Source organism: Ambystoma mexicanum, chromosome 6q (genome assembly GCF_040938575.1).
Source record: "Ambystoma mexicanum isolate Mex_15411 chromosome 6q, UKY_AmexF1_1, whole genome shotgun sequence".
NCBI classification, from domain to species: domain Eukaryota; kingdom Metazoa; phylum Chordata; class Amphibia; order Caudata; family Ambystomatidae; genus Ambystoma; species Ambystoma mexicanum.
The window spans coordinates 1,258,791,389-1,258,815,524 of NC_090937.1; the positions used below are offsets into that span (position 1 = coordinate 1,258,791,389).

The window sequence follows — 24,136 nt, forward strand, 5'->3', positions numbered from 1 at the left end:
GCCTGGCTCCTGCGGCACTAGAGTTTGGAGGGTACGATATACCGACTGATTGCAGAGAGGTTCTTGCAAAGGCCAGGGCGTCCTCAACTCTCAAGTGTTACGGTCATAAAAGGAAGAGGTTCTCTGTCTGGTGCCGTGCACAGAAGATTAACCCTCTGCGGATTACGGCCCCTCAAGTACTGCCGTACCTACTGTCGCTGGCCAAAGCTGGACTGGCTCACACCTCCATCAAAATACATCTGGCTGCTATCTCCCGATATACCAGGACTACGGGACGGGCGTCCTTGTGGTCTCATCGCCTGGTGAAGGATTTTATGAAGGGACTATTCCGATCGTTCCCGCCAGTGAAGGCTCCTGCCCCGGTGTGGGAGCTTACTGTGGTGTTGACCAGGCTCATGGGGGGCCCCATTCGAGCCTATGCATTCAGCGCCTTTGAAGTTCCTGTCATGGAAGACTGTGTTCCTCGTGGCCATCACCTCCGCACGATGAGTGGGAAAGATCCAGGCCCTACCATGCAAGCCTCCATACTTGACTTTTCATGACACGAGGGTGGTGCTGAGGACGCACCCCTCCTTCATGCCAAAGGTGCCGTCGGACTTCCACCTGAACGAGCCCTTGGTGTTGCCAGTTTTCTTCCCGTCCCCTTCGACGCCGGCCGAGAGGACTTTGCACTCGCTGGATGTAGCTAGAGCGCTGAAGTTCTACGTGGACCGCACGAAGAGTTTTCGGAAGACGTCACAGATGTTTGTGAACTTTGGATCTGTGAATCAAGGGAAGGCTCTCTCGAAGACTTCCATTTCCAGATGGCTCTCCGGCTGCATCATGCACTGTCACCGGTTGGCAAACCGACCGCTGCCCAGCCGTCTGAGAGCCCATTCGACCAGAGCTATCGCTGCTACCACAGCGTTCCTGTCTGGTGTGCCCCTGCTAGACATCTGCAGCGCTGCTACGTGGAGGTCGATGCACACCTTCACAAGATTCTACTGCGTCGATCGGGATTCCAGGGAGGAGTCCAGGGTCGGCCAAGCAGTGCTGCGCAACCTGTTCGCCTAAGGTGAGCATGGTGAGAAGGTAAGAATTGCTTAATGTTGAGTTTTGGATGTAATGCTTAATGTTGAGCCTTTGCCACCTCCCGTGGTTGTGCATGTGTGTACTGCTATGTATTCTTTTATTCATGAGCGTGTTAATCCATGCCAGACCCCATGCTGGAGAAGGAACAAATTACTTACCTGTAACTGTTGTTCTCCAGCATGGGTCTGGCATGGATTCACATGCGAACCCTCCCACCTACCCCTCTGCGGCTTTTCACTTGGTCATACTGCCACTTGGGGTGCTACCAAATCTGAGGATGGCTGCCGGAGGCGGAGCTTAGGGAGAGGGCAGTCATTGGCTGGGGGCAGTATGACCCAGAGATCAGTGATTGGTTACTACTAAGAAAGACAGATCAGAAACGAGGTTCCCAGCCTGACGACGGGGAATATTCATGAGCATGTGAATCCATGCCAGACCCATGCTGGAGAACAACAGTTACAGGTAAGTAACTTGTTCCTTACAAAGCTGCTTAACTTTGTAGTTTCACTCCTTTCAACAAGTTCCTTTTTTCTGCTAAACATAGTTCTACATTTCTTCTTGTAGACTTGCACCTGCCTGGTATACTCCCAGACATGATTTCTCATTCACTTGTGTTAGCGTGGTATACTCTCCTGCCAAGACTAGTTGTATTCACACACAATTGTAATTGCCTGGTTTACTCTCCTGTCAGAATTTCTTATTACACATTGTTCCTCTTTTACTTCCACAGATGTGGTATATTAAATCCCCCTCATACATCATTCGATTTGGCTTCCCGGCATATTTGTATTCCATACAATCTTATCTTGTTAGGGCTCTTAATTCCAGTATGCTTTCTTGTTTCTCATTCAGACTCTTTACTTTCTCTCCTTCTGTGGTTTTAATTATTACAGCTCATATTTGGCGCGGTTGCCAAAATGTCCCAGGGTCCCAACAGTGTTTGGGCTGACTTTCCGGCTCTTGTTGGTGTTCCCGGCCCCATATGTGCTTAAGCGGCAAATGTCTATCGCCTGCTTTCACCTCTGGACTTCTCTCGCTTTGCTCCAGTGTCTCCCGCAGCCTCGCCTCAGCACGCCTGTCTCGATCCAGGTCCTGGTAGGTAAAATGTTGCCTTCTGTGGTTGATTCATCCGCAATAGTTCGCCACTGCCTCCTGGCGTGTCTTTGGCACGACCTACAGTCTTTCTTTTCTCCCCTTCTGGTGAGGCGCTTGGTTCAGCCACACCGGTTTGTGCTTCCAGGCTTCACAAGCTTTGCGGATGAAGGACATGTTTTCTTCCGCACAGCTACAACTTACTTGACTTGGTCTCCGGTCTTTAAATCTCTTGCATACAGGTGCACTTTGAAAACAATAGAACATTAATTGAGCTTTGGGCTCTTTTCATTCTGCATTGCTCTTTCCCTCCTCCTCGTTCTAGTATTTTGGTGATTGTGGGAAAATGAGTCCATTGCTGTCATGTGACATAGCTTACTTGAAAAATCACTTTCAACTGTTCCAAATGATATATCAGTTCTATATGGTGAATAATTAGAACTGGAAAATATTGTCTTGGATCTCCCACATTTTAGACCTGGGATGGAAGTCTGATCGACAGAGCTTTGGGAAAGAGTTTCTCTTGTTTCCCTAACAGGGGTTTAGATGTATGGCAGTAGGCCAGGAGGGTATTGGGTATAAAGGAATCATTTTCACAGGCAAATGGCGGATACCATGTATCATCCAATGAAACCATAACATCTCCCCGAAGGCCGTCGCCTCCCTCCTATAGCCGCCCCAAAGGTCAGGATCAGGTAGCGGCTGCCGTCCCCTGGTCACGTGGGAGGAGGTTACTACCGGGGAGTTAGTGATGACTCCATTGGACACATCACTACCAAGCTCTTTCATGTTGAAAGGTATCTCTGCGTCATAAAGAAGCACAGGGGTTACCTTTGAGTCCAGGATTTCCAAAATACTATCCAGAACTTTCCAGGCCTTCAACTTCCTCTGCCATATGTCTCGATTAACTCTGTCAAAGTTAGTGGAAAGGTCAATGTATGGTAAAGATAGGTTACTAGGAAGTAATGACAGAAGAAAGCCGTTTAGTTGTGTGCCCAGACCCTTGCAAAAGCTGAATATGTTCTCATCCAATCTATTCAAAAGTTTGGCCCACGCATAAAGTTCCTTCAGGATTAAAGTGGAAAAGACCTTGTTTCCAGCATCCAGAAGGGCTATCGGGTGGTCATTCTTTGGTTGCATCCTGTCGCCCTTCTTGAATATTGCAATAACATTGGACCTTTTTCAGGTTTTAGGTATCACTTTTGTGTTCAAGATATTCTGGAACAAGGTCAGGAGAATAGGGGACCACAGGTCTATATCCCCCTTTAAAACATAATTTTATAGTCCATCTGGCCCAGCAATTCTTGATTGGTTAGCCTTTCTGTTGTGAAGTGTGTGTTTGAGTCTGATGCAGCTTGCCATGTGATTGATGTCATGTGGGTGCCTGTGGAGTGTTGATGTATGATTGAGAGAGTTTTGTGGTGAGTGTTCCATGTGAGGTCATTCGGTCCCTCCCTTCCTGGGTGATGGGTGCCAGTGTTTATAATGTCTTATTCCTGATGTCTTAGTCTTGCAGCTGTGCCAGTGTTTATGATGTCTTATTCCTGATGTCTTAGTCTTGCAACTGTACCTTAAAAGCTGAAGTAAACTTATCAAGAATTAACTTAAAGCAGTGTGGTCAGTGCTTTATTACATTGGCGACGAGAATGGGAATGTTGAAGTTAACAGGAGGCAGTGTCTCAGACTTGCTGTACACGTATTGCTAGGTGGTAGGGCCTCCTATGGCAAATTTTAGGTTTAAGTGTGGTTGGTACCACTGGGTTTTGGAGGTAGCGCTGTGTAAAGATAACAGGAGGTAGCACTTCCGTCTTGCGGTACAAGTGTTGCTAGGTGGTAGTGCCTGGAATACACGGGTGTATGGGTGGAAGTAATAAAGCACTGTCTTTAAGTTGCTGCTTTAAGTTAATTCATGATAGGTTTTCTTCAGCTTTTAAGTTACAGTTGCAAGACTAAGACATCAGGAATACAACATTATAAACACTGGCACCCATCACCCAGGAAGGGAGGGGAGGGACCAACTGAGCCGGAGTATTCCGAGGTGGAATTACTCGAAAGAGAAAGATGTGGAAACGATGGGGCGTCGGACTACAGTTGGGAGGACGAATCAAGAGCCTGAGCCTAGTCGCATGGACAACGTCTCCACCTAGTGTGCCTGCAATCGGTGCAAGGTAATGCCAACCAAGGAGGAGAACTGCTGCTGCCGAGAAAACTCTGGATGCTTGTCCTACATATCGGAAGACGAGACACGGCTGCAATGCGTTACCGAGCTGCATGACTCCAGGGCAGCCTGTCTCACGTCTGTGTTGAGAATTATGATGGTACTTACGCACGAACTTCGTGCAACAGTTCGCCCTCGCAATCCAAGTGACGAGTAAGTGTACTCCACATGTGATGTCACTTAGGCCACTAACATTTCATGTTTTTCTCCTATATTGTCTTAACTTTGACCTATCACTGCCAAATGAATGTAGTCTGGCAATTCAACACATCTATCGCGATTTGGGGAAATCATTGTGGTCATGTTATTTGTCTTTCACGTACAACCAAGAAACAATATTTCTCTGTGTCCCAAACGTAATGGAATGCATAATTGTTCACTTTTGTAATGCGTCTACACTTTAAAGCCCAAGTCGATTGATCCGTGTATTAACATTTGTACTGGCAAGAATGCCTAGGATACAATATTGCATTTGCAACTAAAATTTGATACTTATCTTGTTAATTTAAATACAGTTTGTATCTTTCTCTTCCACAGGTGATACAGGCTGGTGGCCTATTGTTCATTTATATGGTGGTTTCATGGGAGGCTTGGACACCCCGTTCGACGAGTAATACCCGCCTGTGTCGTTGGTGCTATTAGAGACACACTGCCCAGTGACAGCGGTCAGTATAGGGGACTTCCCCCACTGTGCTGCCACCCAAAGTATATAATGTGTAGTAAATTTGTGCCATCAACATCAACAACAAAATAAAATGCAACTGAACTTTTATGAATGGTGGTTTCCATTTTTCAGTGAATCAAGGACACACTCACTTGTCCTGGAAGGGCTGACTGGGTGGGAACGGCCGAGGTGCAAACACCATGTACACTTCAAATGTATCTTACGCGCAGGGCCCATTGTACACATGGCCTCCCCAGACCCAGTGTCTCCAGACAGGCTCCCCTGAAGCAGACCGTGCCCCTGCAATCCACATAAGTGTGTCTCTCCCTTCAGCGCTGTTCCGGGCCTTGTCTGCACACCTCATGCCCATCCATCCCCCCCCTCCATTATCAACAGCAGTTTGCACCTGTGTCTGTGCCCTCCCAGGGTGGGAACGGCCAAGGTGCCAAATACCATGTTCACTTCAAAGGTGTCTTCTGCGCAGGGGCCATTGTACATGTGGCCTATCCAGACCCAGTGTCTCCAGGCAGACTCCCCTGTAGCAGATCGCGCCCCTGCTATCCACATAAGACCACGCCATATAAACGTCACTCATTCACATACACACCCACTTTTCTAATTCTTTATAAACCCCTTGATATTTCTCGTGAGAACATCTGTGAGCACTGCAAGTCAACTCGTGATCGTGCTACCTGTTCTCCTGCTACTAACTACCCTGCTTGCTGAATCTAACTGTTTGTTGGTCAAGGTAAGGGCAGGTCACCTAATCATCTCTTCTTGATCTCTACATTTCTATCTATTTCGAACGAATGTTCCCAGTTGTGTAATGTTCATTCATTTCATTTCCATTACCAGTGACTTCTGTTTGATTTGTCATGTACTAGATATATAGCAATTGTCATCAATGTCAATTGGGATAGGATTGCATCCTTCGCGGACTGTGTCTATATGCATGTTTCCTTCTGATGCATGATAGTACATTCAAGGGACGAGTAACATGTTGCGATTTGCATCTCATCAATTGCGTCTGTAAGTTAACCTACAATACAGTCTGCTAAGCTGCACAGGCATTGCAAACATCGCATTGAAAAATGTATGCTATAATTCCATCTTTTTCTTGCAAAATAATTTTTTTACGATGTGTACTTTTTTTAACAGATTTTTCAACAATGCCTGCTGGTATGGTTTACGGTTGCTGTTCTAAGAGCCATAGCAAACCTAAAGGCACAATAATGCATATATTCCAGAGGAATATAGATCTAATAAGAGAATGGATCAGATATTGCGGATTTGCGCCGGAAGAGCTTGAAAGTAGAGCCCATGATGTCTTGGGGGACTTGAGGGGTGACCGATTCCACATCTGCAGCCTGCTCTTTGCCACAAATATGTATGACGAATCGCAGTACACAAAGAAGCATTGACTCAGAACGTCTCATAAATTGCTTCCAAATGCAATTCCAACTCTATTCATGCACACGCTGCCTCAGGTGAGTCACGGTTCATGATGTAGCTGTAGCCCTTGGGGTACTGAACAGGTAACTACATGGACGATTGATGCTTTAGGTGTAAATGTTTCTTAATAAACTTTGCATATTTACCAGATTGTATTGCTCTATAACTATACCCCATTTTGCTAGACATCTGTCCATGGTTTAGGGAGAATCATACAAAATGAATTATGAACACATAAAACTATGCTATACTGCCCATTCGAAATAAGCACAATCTTTTCGTAATTGGTTGTTTCACATGTCAATTTTTGTAGGTGATCATATTCACTGAAGCACAGCCTGTCGGTAGTGACGATATCACTGACCCGTCCAGTGTAACAATAGTGAGCCATACAGACTTGTTGAAGGTCATATTCTTCAGAGTTGTATCTTCCGACATATCTAATGCAAATCTAATTTTCCCTTTACCACTTTGTGACAATGCACTGAAAATGAAGGAGCAAAATTCGGCATCCATTTCTTTTCTGGAGTCAACAACCTCAAGTGCCTATCAGGAAAATTGTTTTCACTTTTCAATTACGAGAATGTATTATGCTTGGAATTTAAAATAATATATTATTATTAATGTATCCTGTTGGTTGTTTACACTGTTTCATTTATGGGTTTCTCTTTATATGTACCATTGACTACATCCGATTGTGTCTGTTCAATTTCACTGTTTTCATCTATACTAAAACAAGTACTGTGTTACAGGGTGATGCAGGGACTTCGAACTACAATTACATCATCCTTTGGAGCTGGTCCAGAGCATGAGGTATGCCTACTGACAGTTCATTTGAATGAAAGAAAGTATATCCTACATCTGATACTATTAGACAATGACATTAATATAAACGAGCATCTTTTCAAAATTTTACCATTTCAGTTCTAACATTATAATTCCTACCCTAATGCTGAATACAATGCAAAATGCTTGAGTGCAACATTGAAAACAGTGGGTTTCGCACAGAGATCTCTGATCAAGTACAATAGCCATCAATCAAGTGAAATTCGAAATGTATATTTAGGCTAAATGACGTACACATTTTACGAGGGTATGTATGTAAGCGATGTGTGCGAGGAAAGAATTTGATTTAAAAAACAATTTATTTTTTAATGAATATTCTATTCAAGGGGTGTATACAAGGTCGGGAATTAGAAGAGGAGGCACATGGATCAGAGGTGGCAGACCAGCTTGCTGGTGCGGTCGTTGCAGTGAAGAACATGGTTTCACAGAAAATCAAGAAAACAAGGGTAACTAACAAACAATTTTCGTTTACAAAAAGTGGTTAGGGCTTGTGTTGTCTTCATAACATGGTTTTTAAAAAATCTAAAGTGCTATATACTGTATGTTGGATTTGCACTGAATATGTTTTTACAACCCATCTCCTAGCGGCTCAGAAGAAAACGAAGTATGAATACTCAAACAACAAATTAAATCAAAGATGCTGCTTGCCAAACAGATTTCACCATGGAGCAACTACTATTTGAGGCGCGGTGTAGTCCAATCAATAAGCAGACTCGAGATGCTTATGCCTAATGGCCAGAAAATGAATAGAATGTACCCGGCGAAGCAAACAAAGTGTTTAAGGACCATTGCTACAATGTGAGAACTCCACAAGATGAAGAAGAAACTGAATATAAGCAAGATGCTTTTGAATTACTCAGTGAACACTTCACACTATCTACAACCGCAAAAAAAGGGCTACCCAGTAAACAATCGACATTGATGGTTTCTCCAATTCGTGTGCAAATAACTGTTAGGGAGAATTCTCTGTTTAGGCTGAAAATCCTAACCTAGTGAGTCCCCCCAGCAGCTTTGCTGGATTTTTGGGGTTTATTTTTTTCTCCTGCCAAGAGTGAGACTCTTTTACCCTCACTCTTGGGCATGATTTGAGTGTGTTTCTTTGACTCGAGATGTGTTTAATGGGCTATGGGGTCTTTTACTCCATAGGGCTTCATGTGTTTTTGTGATGTGTGTTACACAGCACCCTCAGTGCAGTAACACAGGGGTGTCATAGTGACCCCCAAATATAGACTCCATACTCTGGGACTGACTACTGTCTCCCAGGGCATGTAAAGTCACCATTGACTTTACTAGTCTCAAATTCTGAACAGAACCAGTACAAACCATCATATTGTGGACGTACTGGCCGGGGCAATTCGATTGCCCCGGGGTCTGTTAGTCGAGGGGGCACGTCTCCCTCCCCCCTGATCGAGTTCTGGCTGGTGGCAGTGGATACTACTTTTTATATTCGACCGCGAATATATCTCTGAGATTTTCCATTGTTCGAGGCTACCAACTTTAATTATTTAATTCCTATAGCCTTGAACATACCGCCGGTTTATTTATTTAATATTAATTCTCTGGTTGGTATTTTTTGCCAGAACTCGGTTCTAAAATGGCGTTTGTGTTCACTTCTGTGACTCCAACCCAAGTTGAGCCCTTTGTTCCACTTTTTGGCGGGCTTCTCCACAGAAGCCCTCCAAAGTGGTGCCACTCTGTCTGGGGTACTTGGGAGGGGTGGAGGGGGATTTAGGCACCGTGGACTGAGTTGCCTAGGCAACTGAAGTCGCACTCTGTCCTGATTGGCCCAAGTGGTGAGCCGGCCGGCTCACCACTTAGCATTTTTGAGTGACAGCTCTAGGCTGAGTGAATGGGGGTTTTCTGCATAAAAGCAGGGCTTTGGGGACTGGAACTTTAGAAGTCGCCACAGGACCTAAGAATCCGACGAGGGAGAAGCTGAGCCGACCTGCTACGACGACACCACCAGTGGAGCCCTGCTGAACCGTCTCACCACTTTTCCCAACGACAGAGGAGATTTACAGCCCTGAGAGTCTTCTTCCTTCGACTGTGGGGATAACCAGTCTGCTTCCTTTTTCGCTTCCTGGAGCATCTCGTGGCCGCCTTGCCTGTGCCAAGCACCCCGGCAACCGGGATACCACATTTTCACCCCTACCGCGAATCAAAGTGTAGTACCTTTAACCGGAAAACTCTGCGGCTGGTTTCTTCCCTGGCAGTGCAAAGACCTTCATCTTTCCTCCACGTCGAGAGCTTCTCTTCTTCTGGACGATGCTGCAACTTGCACCCTCTGACAGGAACAACTGCCCCCGCTGGATGATCCTTTCCACCTAAGGTACCGTGTTCCGCCTGGCTTCCCTTGCAACCGACTGTACGGGGTAGATTTAGCCCCCAGCTTTCGAACCTGAGTTAGCCTGGGACACCCTGACTAAACGTTTCTGAGCCTCTCTAAACCCTTTCTGAACTCACTGCAAGTCTTTCAAAGCCTATTGCAATTGTGTGATCTTGGGCACATTTGTGCTCTGCTCTCTCTAAGAGTGGGCCCGGCCGATGGACTTTGGCTCACCAGTAACTTTTGTCTTTTCTGCCTTGCTAAAGTGTTCCAAAGTATTAGAGTGGTGTATCTTCCTACATTCTGCCTTTTTCCCTCCCTTTTTCGTTAACTTATTGGAGTGCCATCTATAGTTAAGCGCTCACCTCTGTCTGGAAATAAGTGGTGTTAACTAAGACTTGTCTGATAAGGAATAAGGGATGTATATATAATAATAGTAACTGTGTTTAGAGTGATTTACAATAATAGTCCTGGAGTGTTTCAATAAGTGTGTTTTTAAATAAATAATTATATACCTTGATACCAAAGCTCTGGTCAAGTGTTTGCTTGTGCTATTGTATCTGAGTGCCTATTGTGTATACTTTGCATACTGCCTAACTCTTCTTGAGGGAAGTCTGACTGCCCAGCCACAGCTACCAGTTAAATCTAGGTGGTACAGACTGCTCCAAGTGGGTTTACTGCTAACACCTGTAGTCCTAAATCTTTTGCAGTGTTCCCAAAGGGAACTGCACAGGTTTCTGCCTAACAATAACACCAGCTGAAATAACAGGCGCTGAAGCCTCAACGCAATTGACTGAGGACATAGCCAAAGATCTCGACTTCAGTGTGTCCTGTTCGGCCGATATGTCCACGACAGTTGAGGCACAAACCACATTCATGCAGGACAATAGTCAAATAAAGGAACACAAATACATTGTATTCGACAGCTGTCTGGTAGAGATTATACAGATGCTGAAATGTGTCCATCCAGTGAGGTGTAAAGTATGCGGGGAGCCATTGGTGAATGTGACTAGTGTATCATAAGGCACTAACCTGAAAATCCAAGTCACCTGTGCCCTGCTCCATTTTCATGGTCAGCTCAACCGATGCTGGGCAAAGTGCCAGCTGGAAATATACTGTGTGCATCAGCTTTACTTTTCAGTGGCTCTACTTTTAGTAAGTTGTTCAGCTTCTGTCGATTTGTGGGACTTCAGTTCCTTGCTAAAACGCAGCACTATAAGTATCAAAGAGAATATTTATTCCCCGTGATTAGTGAAGCCTGGAAAATTGAACAAATGTCAATTGAAAGGACATTCTCTGACAAACGGTTCAGGCTAGCTGGCGATGGACAGTGTGACAGCCCCGGATTTTCAGCAAAGTACTGCACATACCACTTTCAGGACATGGAAACTAAAGGAATTGTGCGTTCGGTGGTCGTGCAGGTGTCCGAATGTAAATTCTCAGTGGCCATGGAGAAACATGGTTTTATAAAATCCCTGGAAGATCTCCAATCGAGGGGAATGCAAATTGACCTCATAGCCACCGACAGACATGTTTCAATAGCCAAGGTCATGCAAGAGCAGTTTCCGAACATTTGCCATCAATTTGATGTATGGCACGTTGCCAAATCAATCAATAAAAAAATCAGATGCTGGTAAAAAAAGTTTCTGAAAATATTTTACAGTGGTCCCAATCTTTGCGTAACCATCTTTGGTGGAGCTCCAAAACTTGTGGGGCTGTAGAAATTCTACTTGAAAAATGGTGCCCATTGATGCACCAGTGTTCCAACGTTCACTTATGGACAGAGAACCAACATTTTCACCAATGTGCACATGGACCTTTATCAGAGGAGCAGGAATGCAGGAAGTGGTGGTTGGTTCCATCTTCACCTCCACACAAAGCTCTTGAGAAGATAGTGTTTGATAAAACTCTATCAAGAGATCTGAAGGGACTCACAGAATACTGTCACACGGGAGATTTGGAGGTGTTCCACAATATGTGCCTAAAGTACAGGCCCAAGATATTGCATTTCGGCATAGACGGGATGCAATTTCGGACATTACTCGTGGTCTTAGCGCATAACGAGAACGTAGGGAAAGAACAATCGAGGACTGCAGGATACTTTGGGATGCTTCGTTACACAATGGCCTTTACGAAAAGAAGCAAAAAATGGTCAAGCCAATATACCAGGAAATGAAATTCGATTTTGTGAAAGATCTCACTTTGACTGTGTTGTACATACATACTTATTGAATCGCTCATGATTTTGTTCGTAGGACACACACATTGCCACAAAACATTGCAAACGTGCCGTGTCCACCGAAAGCAGACCTCGTGGAGCAGTTCACTTCCGGTACAAATGATTAGCAACTATTTATTTGTTCAACAATGTTTATATAAAGTGTCCAGATAAAGCGTCCAAATTGTCTTTTGAAAAGTATCCTCTGTCAATTTATTTGGCAAGAAGTGCCTTTTGGAGGATGCCACACAGTATAACGCTGTGCTTTCACACTTCCCCCTTTCGTCAAACTCTTGTGGCTCCTTCACTGATCGGGGGAGGGTCATATGGATATCAGCATGAAAGCATCTTTGGGGTTCTGCAGTTGCCTTACCATGCACGTGTCCAAATTGCTGAATGGCCCACAAAGGAATGAGACCTAGACTGCACAAGGAACTTGCCACGCAAGAACTACTGACTGTAAGCAAAACAATGCATCAAAGGGGGTTGTTGTTGAGAAATAGGTGCACTCTGACCTATACTTTTATGGGGTCATGTGTTAGGGGTCGTTGCTATCGGAAGCCTTATCAGAGGGGCCTTATTTGCGGCCCTCAAAATCTTACGATTTCAAACGCAGTGGGGATAGGTGTCTGTGTTACCAAAATATATGACCACTCCTGATTAGGTATATGGGAGGTGAAGCTGAGGTGTTGCGGGGGTAGGGTCTGGGGACCAGATGCGTTCAAAGGGATCATGGGTTCAGGGGACCGCGGCCTGGCAGGAGGGGGTTAGAGATGGCATGAGTCAGTGAGCAGACAGATTGTGCACTAGGGTTGGAGCAGGGCCTGCTCTGACATTCTCGTACGAGCACATTTGGTCAGTGCTCGAGACTCACTACTTGCAAAAATGATTAGCTGATTTGCTTTGAGAACAGGAGATAGGCTGAGCTGACAGGTGTTCGGTGCTTCCTGTGTGAGGGGCTGGGAGAGTGAGCAACTCACCAGAGGGACACTAAAAATAAGGCATTTGGAAGTAAACTAACTTTAACTGTTTTCATTAAAAAAAGTAAATCACTAGAAATTACGCGCTGCATTGGTGGATGCCAGCAAACAATTTGTTTTTCAAAAATATTTCAGATGCCACTGTGGTCTGGAAGACATTCACTCACATTGTAAGTGACAGTCGCAGCGTTTGAATTTTGCTCGTGAGCTGTGCACACCCATGCATCTTACACAATATAAGGTTCGATTGTATTTTGACCTTGGAAGAAAGGGAGGATGGCGAATGGAATGAATGAAGGGAGGTGTGTAATACCGTGAAATATAAGATTCACTTATCCAAACTGGACAAAGGAACATTTAATATCATTTTATGAAAATGTGTTCATCTGAACGGAATCTCTGTGTTACGCCGAGAGAATGGAAATGCTGAATATTATCTAAGTTTTACTATAGACTATTTTGTAGACTAACGAGTAAAGGTTTCATTATCTGATCGTTATTGCTGGCTTACATTGTAATGGGTTCTTGTTTGTGGCATATTGCAACGACATGCAAAAATAACCTGTGTGTGTACTTGTCTTTGTCTTGGGCAAATGGGCAGTCCAGCACCGAAATGCACGTTGTCCATATCTGGGTTTCCCCAGGTTCCACCAGCGTCAAATTCTACGCTAATATTCTGTTAAAATGCTGTCTGTGCTCTTCGAATTCTTCTGTCAACTTCTGCATCCCATTGCAAGCTAAACATACCCCATAGCTCTAACCTCTCTAACACATTGTAGACTCATACTTTCCACAATGTTTTCTCTGTGTTTCCATTATTACACGTTGTTTTTCATCATGAGTTTTCACATGGTGCAGAATTAATGTATAAATTGATACATTTGAATAAAGAACGTTCACTGAGACACATTTCTGTTCTGTTTTCTACACAGCTACATCCTGCCTTTCTGCGAATGTTATCGATTCCACATACCAATTTATTGTTTCTTTAGCCGGCAGATGCACTTAAATGGCTGGATCACAATGACGCTGTTTTGGGACGATCGCCCCGGGCTGATATGCCCTTTCGCAGTACCAGCAATAAGGAGCAACCTGACTTAGTTTACGGTGGCATAGCGCCAAACTGATGCCGAAGCCTTGCAATTCACGGATGTGTCTAGTGCGCTTCTTATACCCAAAAGGAACACCGTTTGACTCACGATAAGCATTTGTGGATCGAGAACAAAGAAAGAAATTACCAATGTGGTTGAATATGGCCATCGCCGGATGTTCCCGGAGAGATTTTGTGAAATAAAAGCACATTTTAAAAACCAGAGTATTGCGGTTTCCTTTAACAGTAATGTTTTGTATTCACAATTGAGACGCGCTGTGTTGTGAGAGAATGTGTGTTGATATTCCGGGTTCTGCATCAATTGACGTCAACACTTAGGTAATGACTAGGCGCGTTTGGATACGCTGCCCAGTAACGTCATGGAGATAGGCAGAGAATATCACTAGGAATGGGGATGTCAGCCTCAGGTGCAGGGCATATGATTTACTGCCGCCAGGGCAGTTCACCTTAGCGCTTTGCGGCTATGGATAAGATTAGCACAAGATGGCTGCCTGATTTTGCATGTGTAAAAGTCAGGAAAACTTCAGTAAGGTGCATAGGAAATGTTTGTATGATCGATCAACGTATGCTTAAAAACACATGCCCGACCACTTGGGACAATAATATTTTTGAGCGCGCTATTCCTTTAATGCACAATCAATGGTTTCGATAGCATAGAGGCAAATCCAAACTCTTGTCCGGCAGGGTTCAGGTGTCTGTCTCTCGAGTGGAGATTTTTGCGGTATTTCCGCAGATGGTAAATGCTTGCATGTCATGCAAGGATCTTCTGCCTCCTGAAATAGGATTCTGAGCCAAAACATACTCCTCCATAAAAAACATTTTGGAAGTTGTATTTAGCTGGTCTTTATAACATCTCTCATATCATAATTAATATTCTCATATACCTGCACCAGCGAGTTCAACAAAAAATTTAGGGCTTAGATCAATGACCAACCTGATATCCCAAAAAACACAAATTGCACTACTCTCCCCTCCAAACTCTTCAAAGCTCTTCACCATCTGAGGATGACACCCCTTCTCCTTGATGTAATGTTCTCCCTCCACCTCAACCACCTTGATATTTCTCCTCGGACCAGTACCTGCTACACTCTGTCTGATGGTTCGCCTCCTCCATTCTCCAACGACTTCTCTTTCCTTGATGTTAACTCTTTTACTCTAGCCTCCTTCACCCCACAACAACTCTCCTCTTACTGATGACACATATTGCTTTCTCCAACAACATCCAGACTCTTCCCCCAACCTCCATCTATCTCTCCTGATACACTCTCGTACTCCTTTCCCTCCCCACTCTCTGCCAACCTCCTTCGTCCAACTGCTACTTGAACTCTCCACCATGCCAGACTGAGTTGGCTGCTTTATATAGCATGGTCTCTCCTCACTGGGGTGGTGCTTACTGATATTAAGGAAGCCTGTGTACTGAAGGCTTAACTGTCATTGGGCCCTGGGTAGAGGGTGTTGTGGTTTGGAGGCCTGTGGTTACATGAAAGTCGTCCACCATTTTGAAATCTAGAAGGAATACGGTCAGTTCTGGATTGGTCCTCCTCTACCCTGCTGCTGTTTCCTGTGTGAGTCGGGTGCGATTCCGAAGACAGAAACTCTTGGTAACCACCACACCATGATGAAAGAGGCTCCGATTACAGTGATCCCTAAGGAAGGACGAGATCCATCTAAATGCAGTAATTACCGTCCTATATCATTGCTTAATGTGGATGTAAAGATTTTTACGAAGATTCTAGGCAACAGGCTGGATAAGCATATTGGGGATCTGATTGATAAATCACAAGTTTGTTTTATGAAACAACGCTATGGTTATGACAATATTAGAACACTCCTAGATGTTTTGAATTTGGCACTCTGTGGCTGGCAAATTATTATTTTTTAGATGCTGAAAAAGCTTTTGACAGGGTAAATTGAACTTTCCTAAATTAAACGTTGGTGAAAATGGGTTTTGGACCCTTGTTTATTAATGCTGTAGGTGCACTACAATTGGATATTAGTGCCACAGTCTGGGTGAATGGGAGTTTGTCAGCTTCTTTTAATCTATTTAGGTGTACACAAGGGTGCCCATTGTCTCCTTATCTTTTTAATTTGGTACTGGAACCCTTTTTGATTTATATTCAACAAAGATTGATTCTGAAGGGTTTTAAGGTTGGGGAAAAAGTAGTAAAAGTGCTAGCCTATGCTGATGATGTCACAATTATTCTTGGCAATCCAGATGAAGGGGGTTCTATTCTAAAACACATGGTTTGAGAGGTTGGGTTACTTTCGCGTTATAAGATCAACTGGCAGAAAACGGTAGTCTTTCCTGTTAGGGACACTCCTGTTCGTAATGTTTATTCGATTGGAACTGCAAATGGGAGAATGGTAATGTGAAATACTTGCGTGTGCATCTTATAAGGGATTTGAAGAAACTGGTTAGATATAATGTAGACAAGGTAATAGAGATACTTCGTAGGGATATTTGCAAATGGGGAAGACTGTAACTGAGCATTTGGGCAAAAATGTATACGGTTAAAATGGTGCTATTGCCAAAAGTCCTATATGTCATTCAATCACTTCCTGTTAAGTTTTGATAAGAAACCAAAAATACCTCAATATATTCTGGTTCGTAGTGTACAAGAGGGGGGATTTGGATATCCTATTCTCGAACTTCTGCAAAGGATTTAATTTGAAAAAATCGGTAAATTACTTTACCATGGATAGTCCCGCAACGGGCGCAAATAGAACATCAAAAAATAAAGCCATATCGTATTGTGAGTTTATATTCAGTGGAGAAATTACCTAAACATGTATCTAGCATGCAAACAGTAGGTGCAAGGATGCTGTAACGTCATTGATATTGGAAAGTGGACAAGGTTTGTTCCTTTATAGTGAGGCCTCCATTGGGCACAATCCAGGTTTGCAGATTAATAATATGTTATTTTGGAGGAGTTGGATTAATAGAGGTATACTATTAATTGAGAATATTTGGTGTGATGGAAAAATTGCAACTTTTGAGCGTTTGAGAGAGAAGTTTGGTTTGCATAAGAGGGAGTTGAGGAGATATGGATTGCTGATGGCTTTAATTTTGGAAAGACAACAGATGTTGGGGGTTCCAATGATGCAGAGACCTGAAAGATGCAGTCTTCTTATGACTGAGGCACATTGTGTTTTCCATTAGAGTTCCATTTGACAGTCATGGGATAAGTTGAGACTTACTTGGTCTGAGGAGTTGGTAGAGTTATTTCAATGGAGGAATGGGAAAGTATGTGGAGGGTTCCTGTCAGGGCAAGAATCAACTTAAATCTGCATTACATTCACCAAAAGATTTTGGGGCGCCTTTATTGGGCACCAGTTCGGATGCACAGATTAGGACTGGTAGAAAGAGAAAGTTGCTGGGGATGCCAGAAGGAGAGAGGCACTTTGTTTCTTATGATGTGGAATTTTTCTAGAGTAAGGGATTTTTGAAATGACGTATTAGATAGGATTGACCTTATATGGAATATTACTTTTCCAAGAACGCCGTCTACGGTACTTCTGAAATCTCCTAAGGATTGTAGATTTGTTAGTTATACATTGATTTGGATTAACAAGTTCTCTTGGTTGCATCCAGACAAATATTAAGAGTCTGGAGAACAAGGAAAATACCATGTGTAGCAGAATGGCTCGTCAATGTACACGTTCTCTCAAGCTTCGAAAAGATGAAGTTCAATAAACAGCATAAAGAAGATTCTTATAAGGAACACTGGGGACCGTTTAACGAATTTTATGAATAATGATTAAATAGAGTGCGTAAGTCATTATTCAATATTGATTGGTGGGTTGAGTATTTGTTCCTGTTGGGCTGGGTTTTGTCATGTTTTGTGTTTTTCTTGGGTTTGTTGTATCACTTAATGTTATACCATCAATCAATTAATTGGGTAGATGAGTTTTTTGTTTTATATGTAATATTGTACCTGAATTGATCACTGACTGTTTATTCTGTATTAATTGATGGTTTTGTACTACTATGCCGACTGTCATTCATGTAATGCCTAGTTCTTTGTGATTGTTTTCTTGTTTTCTCTTGAAAATTAAAATAAAGAGTTAAAAAAATGAAACTCTCGGTAACCGAGGGAGACTGTTCACTACACTTAATCTGCCTTTGTCACAGAGAAATTGCAGGTTTGTAACTCCTTTGACACTGGGAGAATAGTGTGAATTTGTTGCTTTGTATTTGTGTGCCACCGGAATCACTTTTGTACTGTTCCAACATGATTTTGTAACCACAGGACTTCTGCAGGTTTCATGAGTATACGTCATAATACAGATTTACCTGCCACCTGCGCTACAGGAGAAAATGAATTACATCTGGGATTGTAAAGTCCTGTAAAATTGTTTCTCTGAAGGTAGAGACTTGCCATCTTAAACTGGACTTCTAGACCGGACTAGAAAGAAGGATGGGCTCTCAGAAACATCCACTGTATGGGGGAAGAGTTTAAGTGTGGGGAGCTGGTCCCTCTCCCTGCTCTAGTCTGCGCTAAGGGTAGGCATGGTAAAGGGAGCATTAGGGCTGTTGGGATTGCTCCCTTCATAATACTGCCTATCAGTAGGGTGGGGTGGGGGGTAAATGTCCCGGTGACCACCACGTTGGTGTCCTGGCTTTGTTGTATGTTAAATTGGTGGAAGAAGCTTTTTTGGGACATCCCTCTTAGGGTTCCTGCCTAGAAGTAGGAATGGAAAAGGATTGAATATTCCTGTAACTGCCCCATGTCTTAGTGTGGGGATGCAGGTGTGGTGGGTCCAACATCCACTAGCTTGGGTCAGGCCGAGCCCCTTTTGACTAGACCAATTTATATCCCCAATATTAGGCAGAGGACTTTATCACGTAGGTCATTTTATACAATTAAACATACCAGTTAGAGCAGTGGTCTTCAAACTGTGGGGCTGGGCTCACTAGGTGGGCACGAAAGATGTTCAGGGAGTGGCACAAGACTCTCTTTAAAAGGCAGTATGGCGACTGCTTTGTAATAGAAAATATAAGCAGACATGGAACCTGGGCGAGGGAACCAGCAACAGTATTTTTAGTGAAGGGTGGATGGTGCTCGCCGGGGAGTGGGAGGCAGCATAAAAAAGTTTGAATACCACTGAGCTAGAGTGTGGTTTGCTTAATCATGTAGCGAAATAGATAAACCTGTATTTTCCAACAAGAAGGATGCTGAGGGTTTTGTTTAATTTTTGCTTTTTGTTTAGAATTTTTCATTAGGAAAATAATGTGCACATTTAAAACCACATATATTTCTTTTTGACTTGTCAACAGCTATGCTGAGAATGTCAGAGGATCATGTTCTTCCAGAGCTCAACAAGGTAAAGACCAAGTGCTGACAATTTGTTTATGTAGCTTTGTTCTCATGTGGCTTTTCTCTGTTTGTACCCTACAGGATCTTTTAAGGGGGTTGTCTGCCTTTTGCCCCTACCCTCTGCTTGACTTGTGCTCTTAATGCAAAATGAGCACCACACCCTGCACAAGTTCTGCTCCCTCAAATTCACAGTTGCAAACAAATATTTCGGCTCACCTGAGCATGTAAGGTCCAAATGCATGTTTTTAGTTGAGTAAGCTGTCATTACCGTATGTTATAGCAGTGTGCATGATGATAATAATTGTTCCTTTATAACGCGCTTCATATCAGAGATTGATTTCAATGGGCGTGGTATTCGAACCTGTGTTGCGCTTTGTTGTCTAGCTTCCAAGGCGGAACGCGTTGCCCCTGAGCTGTCCCCCAACCCCTCACCATACCATCTGCATGCACAATTGTTGTTAGTCCTTTCGCAGAGCTCTATCACAGTCTATCTGCCCTATTATTCAAAGTGCAATACATCTTCAGCACAAACAAAATTATAGTTTCATGCGATTGATTTGCAAAAATAATTAAAGGGAATGGTCCAAAGAGAGCTTCAATTCCAGAATCTTATTTGGTGGCTTCAGCTCGTAATTGTCTTGCAAATTGGGTAAACACCCCTATCTCTTATACCAGCCAGTTTTCAACTGGTGTTGAAGTCACAATCAAGAGCGAGGCGACATTGGCAGTAGTGATGGATATGGCATAAGATATAGCCTGAAATAATAAAATTTACAGTTTGAGGTTGTTTCTCTTATTAGCTGGCCAGTCCTGCTCTTGTTCGAAGGGAAAACCTCTATAAAGAATGCTATTGCCAGTCACATATTTCATTCTGCCAATATGAGCTTTCCAAATCCTAGATTTGTCTGGGTGGCTTACATGCATTAATTCAGTTGCCTGCCTCTTTTATCAAATGGATTGCCTCTGTCAGATACCCAGTCTATTCTCTGTGGTCCTTTAGTACACTTTTCAAAACACATTTATTCTGCTAGTATCCTATCATAATTTATTTGATAAGCCAATTGTATTGGTATGGTATGGGATTGTTTATTTATAAAGCGCCTATACACAGGCAGTGTTCCAAAGTGCTCGAGGGTGGGAACATGGGGAAAAAAACGGTCGCTCAGAGCACTTGAAACTCTTAGACGATAACGGTCTGCACAGGCAGAGTATGTGAAAATGATACATTTAACAGTTGAGCTACAGCAAATAGGCCCGACAGCAATTCTGCAGTTTTTTTAAATGCACATTAAGGGGTGAAGACAAGGGAGAACAGACAGACGATCTTCAGGCAGAGATGCATTCAGATTGTGCAAGTGCAAGACGGTCAAGGGGAGGGGGGGGGGGATCCAAGAGCACCCAGTCGGTAGAGACTGGGATAGGTACGGAGAGAGAAGCTCTCTTGGGTTTATTCAGAAGTGCAGTGAGGGTGATGGGGTGCAGGGGCCTGAGGCAAGTGTAAAGAGGACTGGCTGGGGTGCCATGGACCTGTGAGACTCTGAGGTACACCAGGCGGCAAGTCAGCAAAGCTGTATGGAAGAGGAGGGAGAGATGTAAAGAGCAGAGAGCTAGGTAGGGTAAGACAGATGGCGGAGGAGAAGAGGAAGGTCTTGAGGAGTTTCCAGAACTTAAGAAGCTCAGGCTCAAGACGGAGGGTGGCAGGGAGGCTATTGCAGAGGGATGCGCCTGCTGAGGATAAGGATCTCCCTCCAAAACGCTGCTTGGAGAACCGGCTCACTCGCTGAAGGTTGGAGGTAGATGAGCAGAGGGCTCGAGAGGGACATTATTTAGGTAGGCACCGTTGCAGGGAAGTAGGTCCCAGGCCCCAGAAAGCCTTATGGACAATCAGTCTCTTGAATTTGATCCTTGCAGCCACAGGGAACCAGTGAAGGGATTTCAGTGCTGGAGAGATGTGTTCCCTGGGCTTGAGGCCATGGATAACTCTTGCGGTTCTGTTCTGGATGAGTTGCAGAGGGCGTAAGGCAGAATCAGGGAGGTTGAGGAAGAGGCTGTTGCAGTAGTCCAGCCTAGAGAACCAGGACTCTGGAAACGGTGAGACACTGGGGGAAAGTGAGAAATGTAGAGTGCCTCTGAGGAGGTGTAGTTGATAGTTTGACTTTTTTTGAGCTGTCAGAAATGTGAGAGGAGAAGGAGAGAGTGGAGTCAATGATGACCACAAGGTTTTTGGCCTTGCAGGTTGGGTGGGCGTGGGGCCAACGGAGGCCGAAAAAAAAGTGGGAAAGCGGGAGCAGGGGCCCCAATGCGAAGGATCGCAGTTGTACTGGCGTTGTGGCCGAGGTCATTTGCAGCACACCATGAGTGGATAGCAGAAAGACGGACAGATATGAGTGAGGAAGAGGAAACGACTGAGGGTAGCCTAAAATATAGTTGCGTGTCATCTGCATAACACTGGAAATTAGAGGTGAAGGTGTCGATCACACGTGCCAAGGTAGCCATACAGACGTTGAAGAACCGGGGAACGCCGCAGGTTGAGAGAGTGGAAGACTCTCAAGTTCCACCTGGGCTGGGTGGCTGGAGAGAAAAGAGGTTAACCACGCCAGAGCCTGACCTGTGATTCCCAGGGTGTCATGAAGATGTGCACTCAGGATGTTCTGGTTAACCGTGTCAGAGGCAGAGGAGAGATCAAGGAGAATGAGGGCAGAGGGAGTGTTAGTGCCAAGATATGAGACAGAGGAGAGATCAAGGAGAATGAGGGCAGAGGGAGTGTTAGTGGCAAGATATGAGAGCAGGTCTTCACGGGTGTTCAGAAGACCAGTTTCTGTGATATGATAGCCTAATTATATGATATGATAGTTTATTTATATAGTGCCTATACACAATGTGTTTCAAAGCCCTTCAAGGCAAGGGAGGGAACAAGGGAAAATACAACAACATTCTTACAGGCCATGAACAGTAAGGATGTGAAATGAACTATCGTACTCTGCCTGAGGAGATTTCAGATAGTGCAAGAGCTAAGACATAGATAAGGAAGGGAGGGGGAGAGTGGGAAGGAAATGGAAACAGACAGGCGACTACCGTACTAGGCCTGATGACATTTCTGGTAGAGCCGGAGGAAAAAGAAGGTGAGGCAGAGGGGTGCAGAAAGGGAGAGGAGGAACAAAACAAGCGACTATGATACTAGGCCTGACAATGTTTCAGATAATGCTGAAGGGGGGGGGGGACAGTTAGGGGATGTGGGGAGCGACAGACGATGTTGCTATCATACTAGGTCCAGGGACAATTCTGATAGAGTAAGTGCATAGAAGAAAGTAAGTGGAGGAGATAGGAAAAGGGAGAGGAAAGGGGAGTGGAGGAGAGAACAGAGAGTAAGCAGGCAAAAGAGTGGATAAGCAAGAGGGGAGAGCGAACACAATTGCAGAAGTCAGTAGTAACATGCCTCTGGATGCTCTAAAGCCAGACTGTTGGTCATGGAAGCAACCAATTGATTCAGTGTGGAGGTTTAGCTGAGAGATAGCCAACTTCTCAAGGAGTTTGCCCAGGAAAGGAGTGATAGAGATCGGACGGTAGTTTGCTGGAATAGAGGGGTTAGCAGAGAGTTTCTTGAGCAGAAAGTGCACAAGGGAGTGCTTAAGAGCAGTTGGGAAAACTCCAGTGGAAAAGGAGAGATTGCAAAGGTAAGCCAGGGCTGGGACGAGGGAGTCAATGTTGTCCTTGATGGTTTTAGAGGGGCAAGAGTCCACTTGTTTGGATGAGGTGTTCATAGTTCGGACTTGTCTGGCGACCTCATCGTGTGTGACGGGTGAGAGAGAGAAGAGGTGGAGTGGAGGAAGGGCCAAGGGAGGCACCAGTGTTTGTATGTGATGTGGGGGGAAGGGAGGAAAGGATGTCTTGGGTTTTTGGGGTGAAGTGTGCTGCCAGGGCCGAGGAGAGGTCCTAGGTAGGTCTAACACAAGAAGAGGCTGCTACACGATTGGCCAGTTCCTCGCAGACTTTGAAGAGTTTGGCCGTGTTGTTTGATGCCGCAGAGATGCAGGCTTGAATGCAGACTCTTTTCTTGTAGCGGATGCAAAGTCGAGCAGGCCAGTTTGTCAGATGGTCCCCCGACGCGTTTCATTTCCGCTCAGCTGCCCTACATTAGCACTTAAGGGCAGCCAGATCTGAGTCGTACCAAGAGCTGCACTTTTTCAAAGGCATCAGTCGGACCCTCATAACAGGGGCAAGAGTATCAAGAGTGTTGGGGATAGAGAGATTAAGGTTAGTGAACGCTGTGTCAGAGTGGGAGTCAGCCGCAGGAATGGGAGGAGGGAGAGTAGTTGGAGGCAAAGGCAGCCACTGTCACTTTTTTCATGGGTCTGGTGACTTTGAAGCCAAGTGGCTGTGCTGGGTGTGTCACTGCAAGAGGAGAGGAGAGCTTCAGGTGTGTTGATAAAAGAAAGTGGTCGGTCCAAGAGAGATAGTGAGAGTGTTAGGGAGTGGGATGTCGGGGGAGATGAGAGCATCCAGCGTGTGGCCAGCTGTATGTTTGGAGACAGAGGGTAGGATAGAGAGTGAGAGAGAGTTACAAAGGTTGTGGAAGGTCCTGAGGAGTCTGGGGAGTCCAGATGGATGTTGAGATCACCCAGCAGGAGGAGTTGAGAGGAGTAGGAAAGTAGAGCGGAGGCCAGGTCAGCCCATTCTGAAAAGAGTGTGCTGTCAGGAGGCTGATAGAAGGTGGCCATAATGAGAGAAGATGTAGGAGAGAGCGAGAGCCTGCAGACTAGGCACTCGAAGGAGGAGTAGGCCTGAGTAGGGATAATGGACAAAGGTATCCATTCTGGGAAGATCAGTGCTACTCCACCGC

The 24,136-nt window shown here is 44.6% G+C and overlaps 1 protein-coding gene across 3 annotated transcripts in view; it reads left to right on the forward strand.

The window, feature by feature from the left end:
• ANAPC4 (anaphase promoting complex subunit 4) overlaps positions 1 to 24,136 on the forward strand; it is a 1,458,106-nt gene that overhangs the window by 573,917 nt on the left and 860,053 nt on the right. For all 3 annotated transcript variants that reach the window (XM_069631855.1, XM_069631854.1, XM_069631856.1), the window contains one exon: positions 19,257 to 19,303. In XM_069631855.1, coding sequence (XP_069487956.1) covers positions 19,257 to 19,303 — 47 coding nt within the window. The remainder of the gene's footprint in view (positions 1 to 19,256; positions 19,304 to 24,136) is intronic.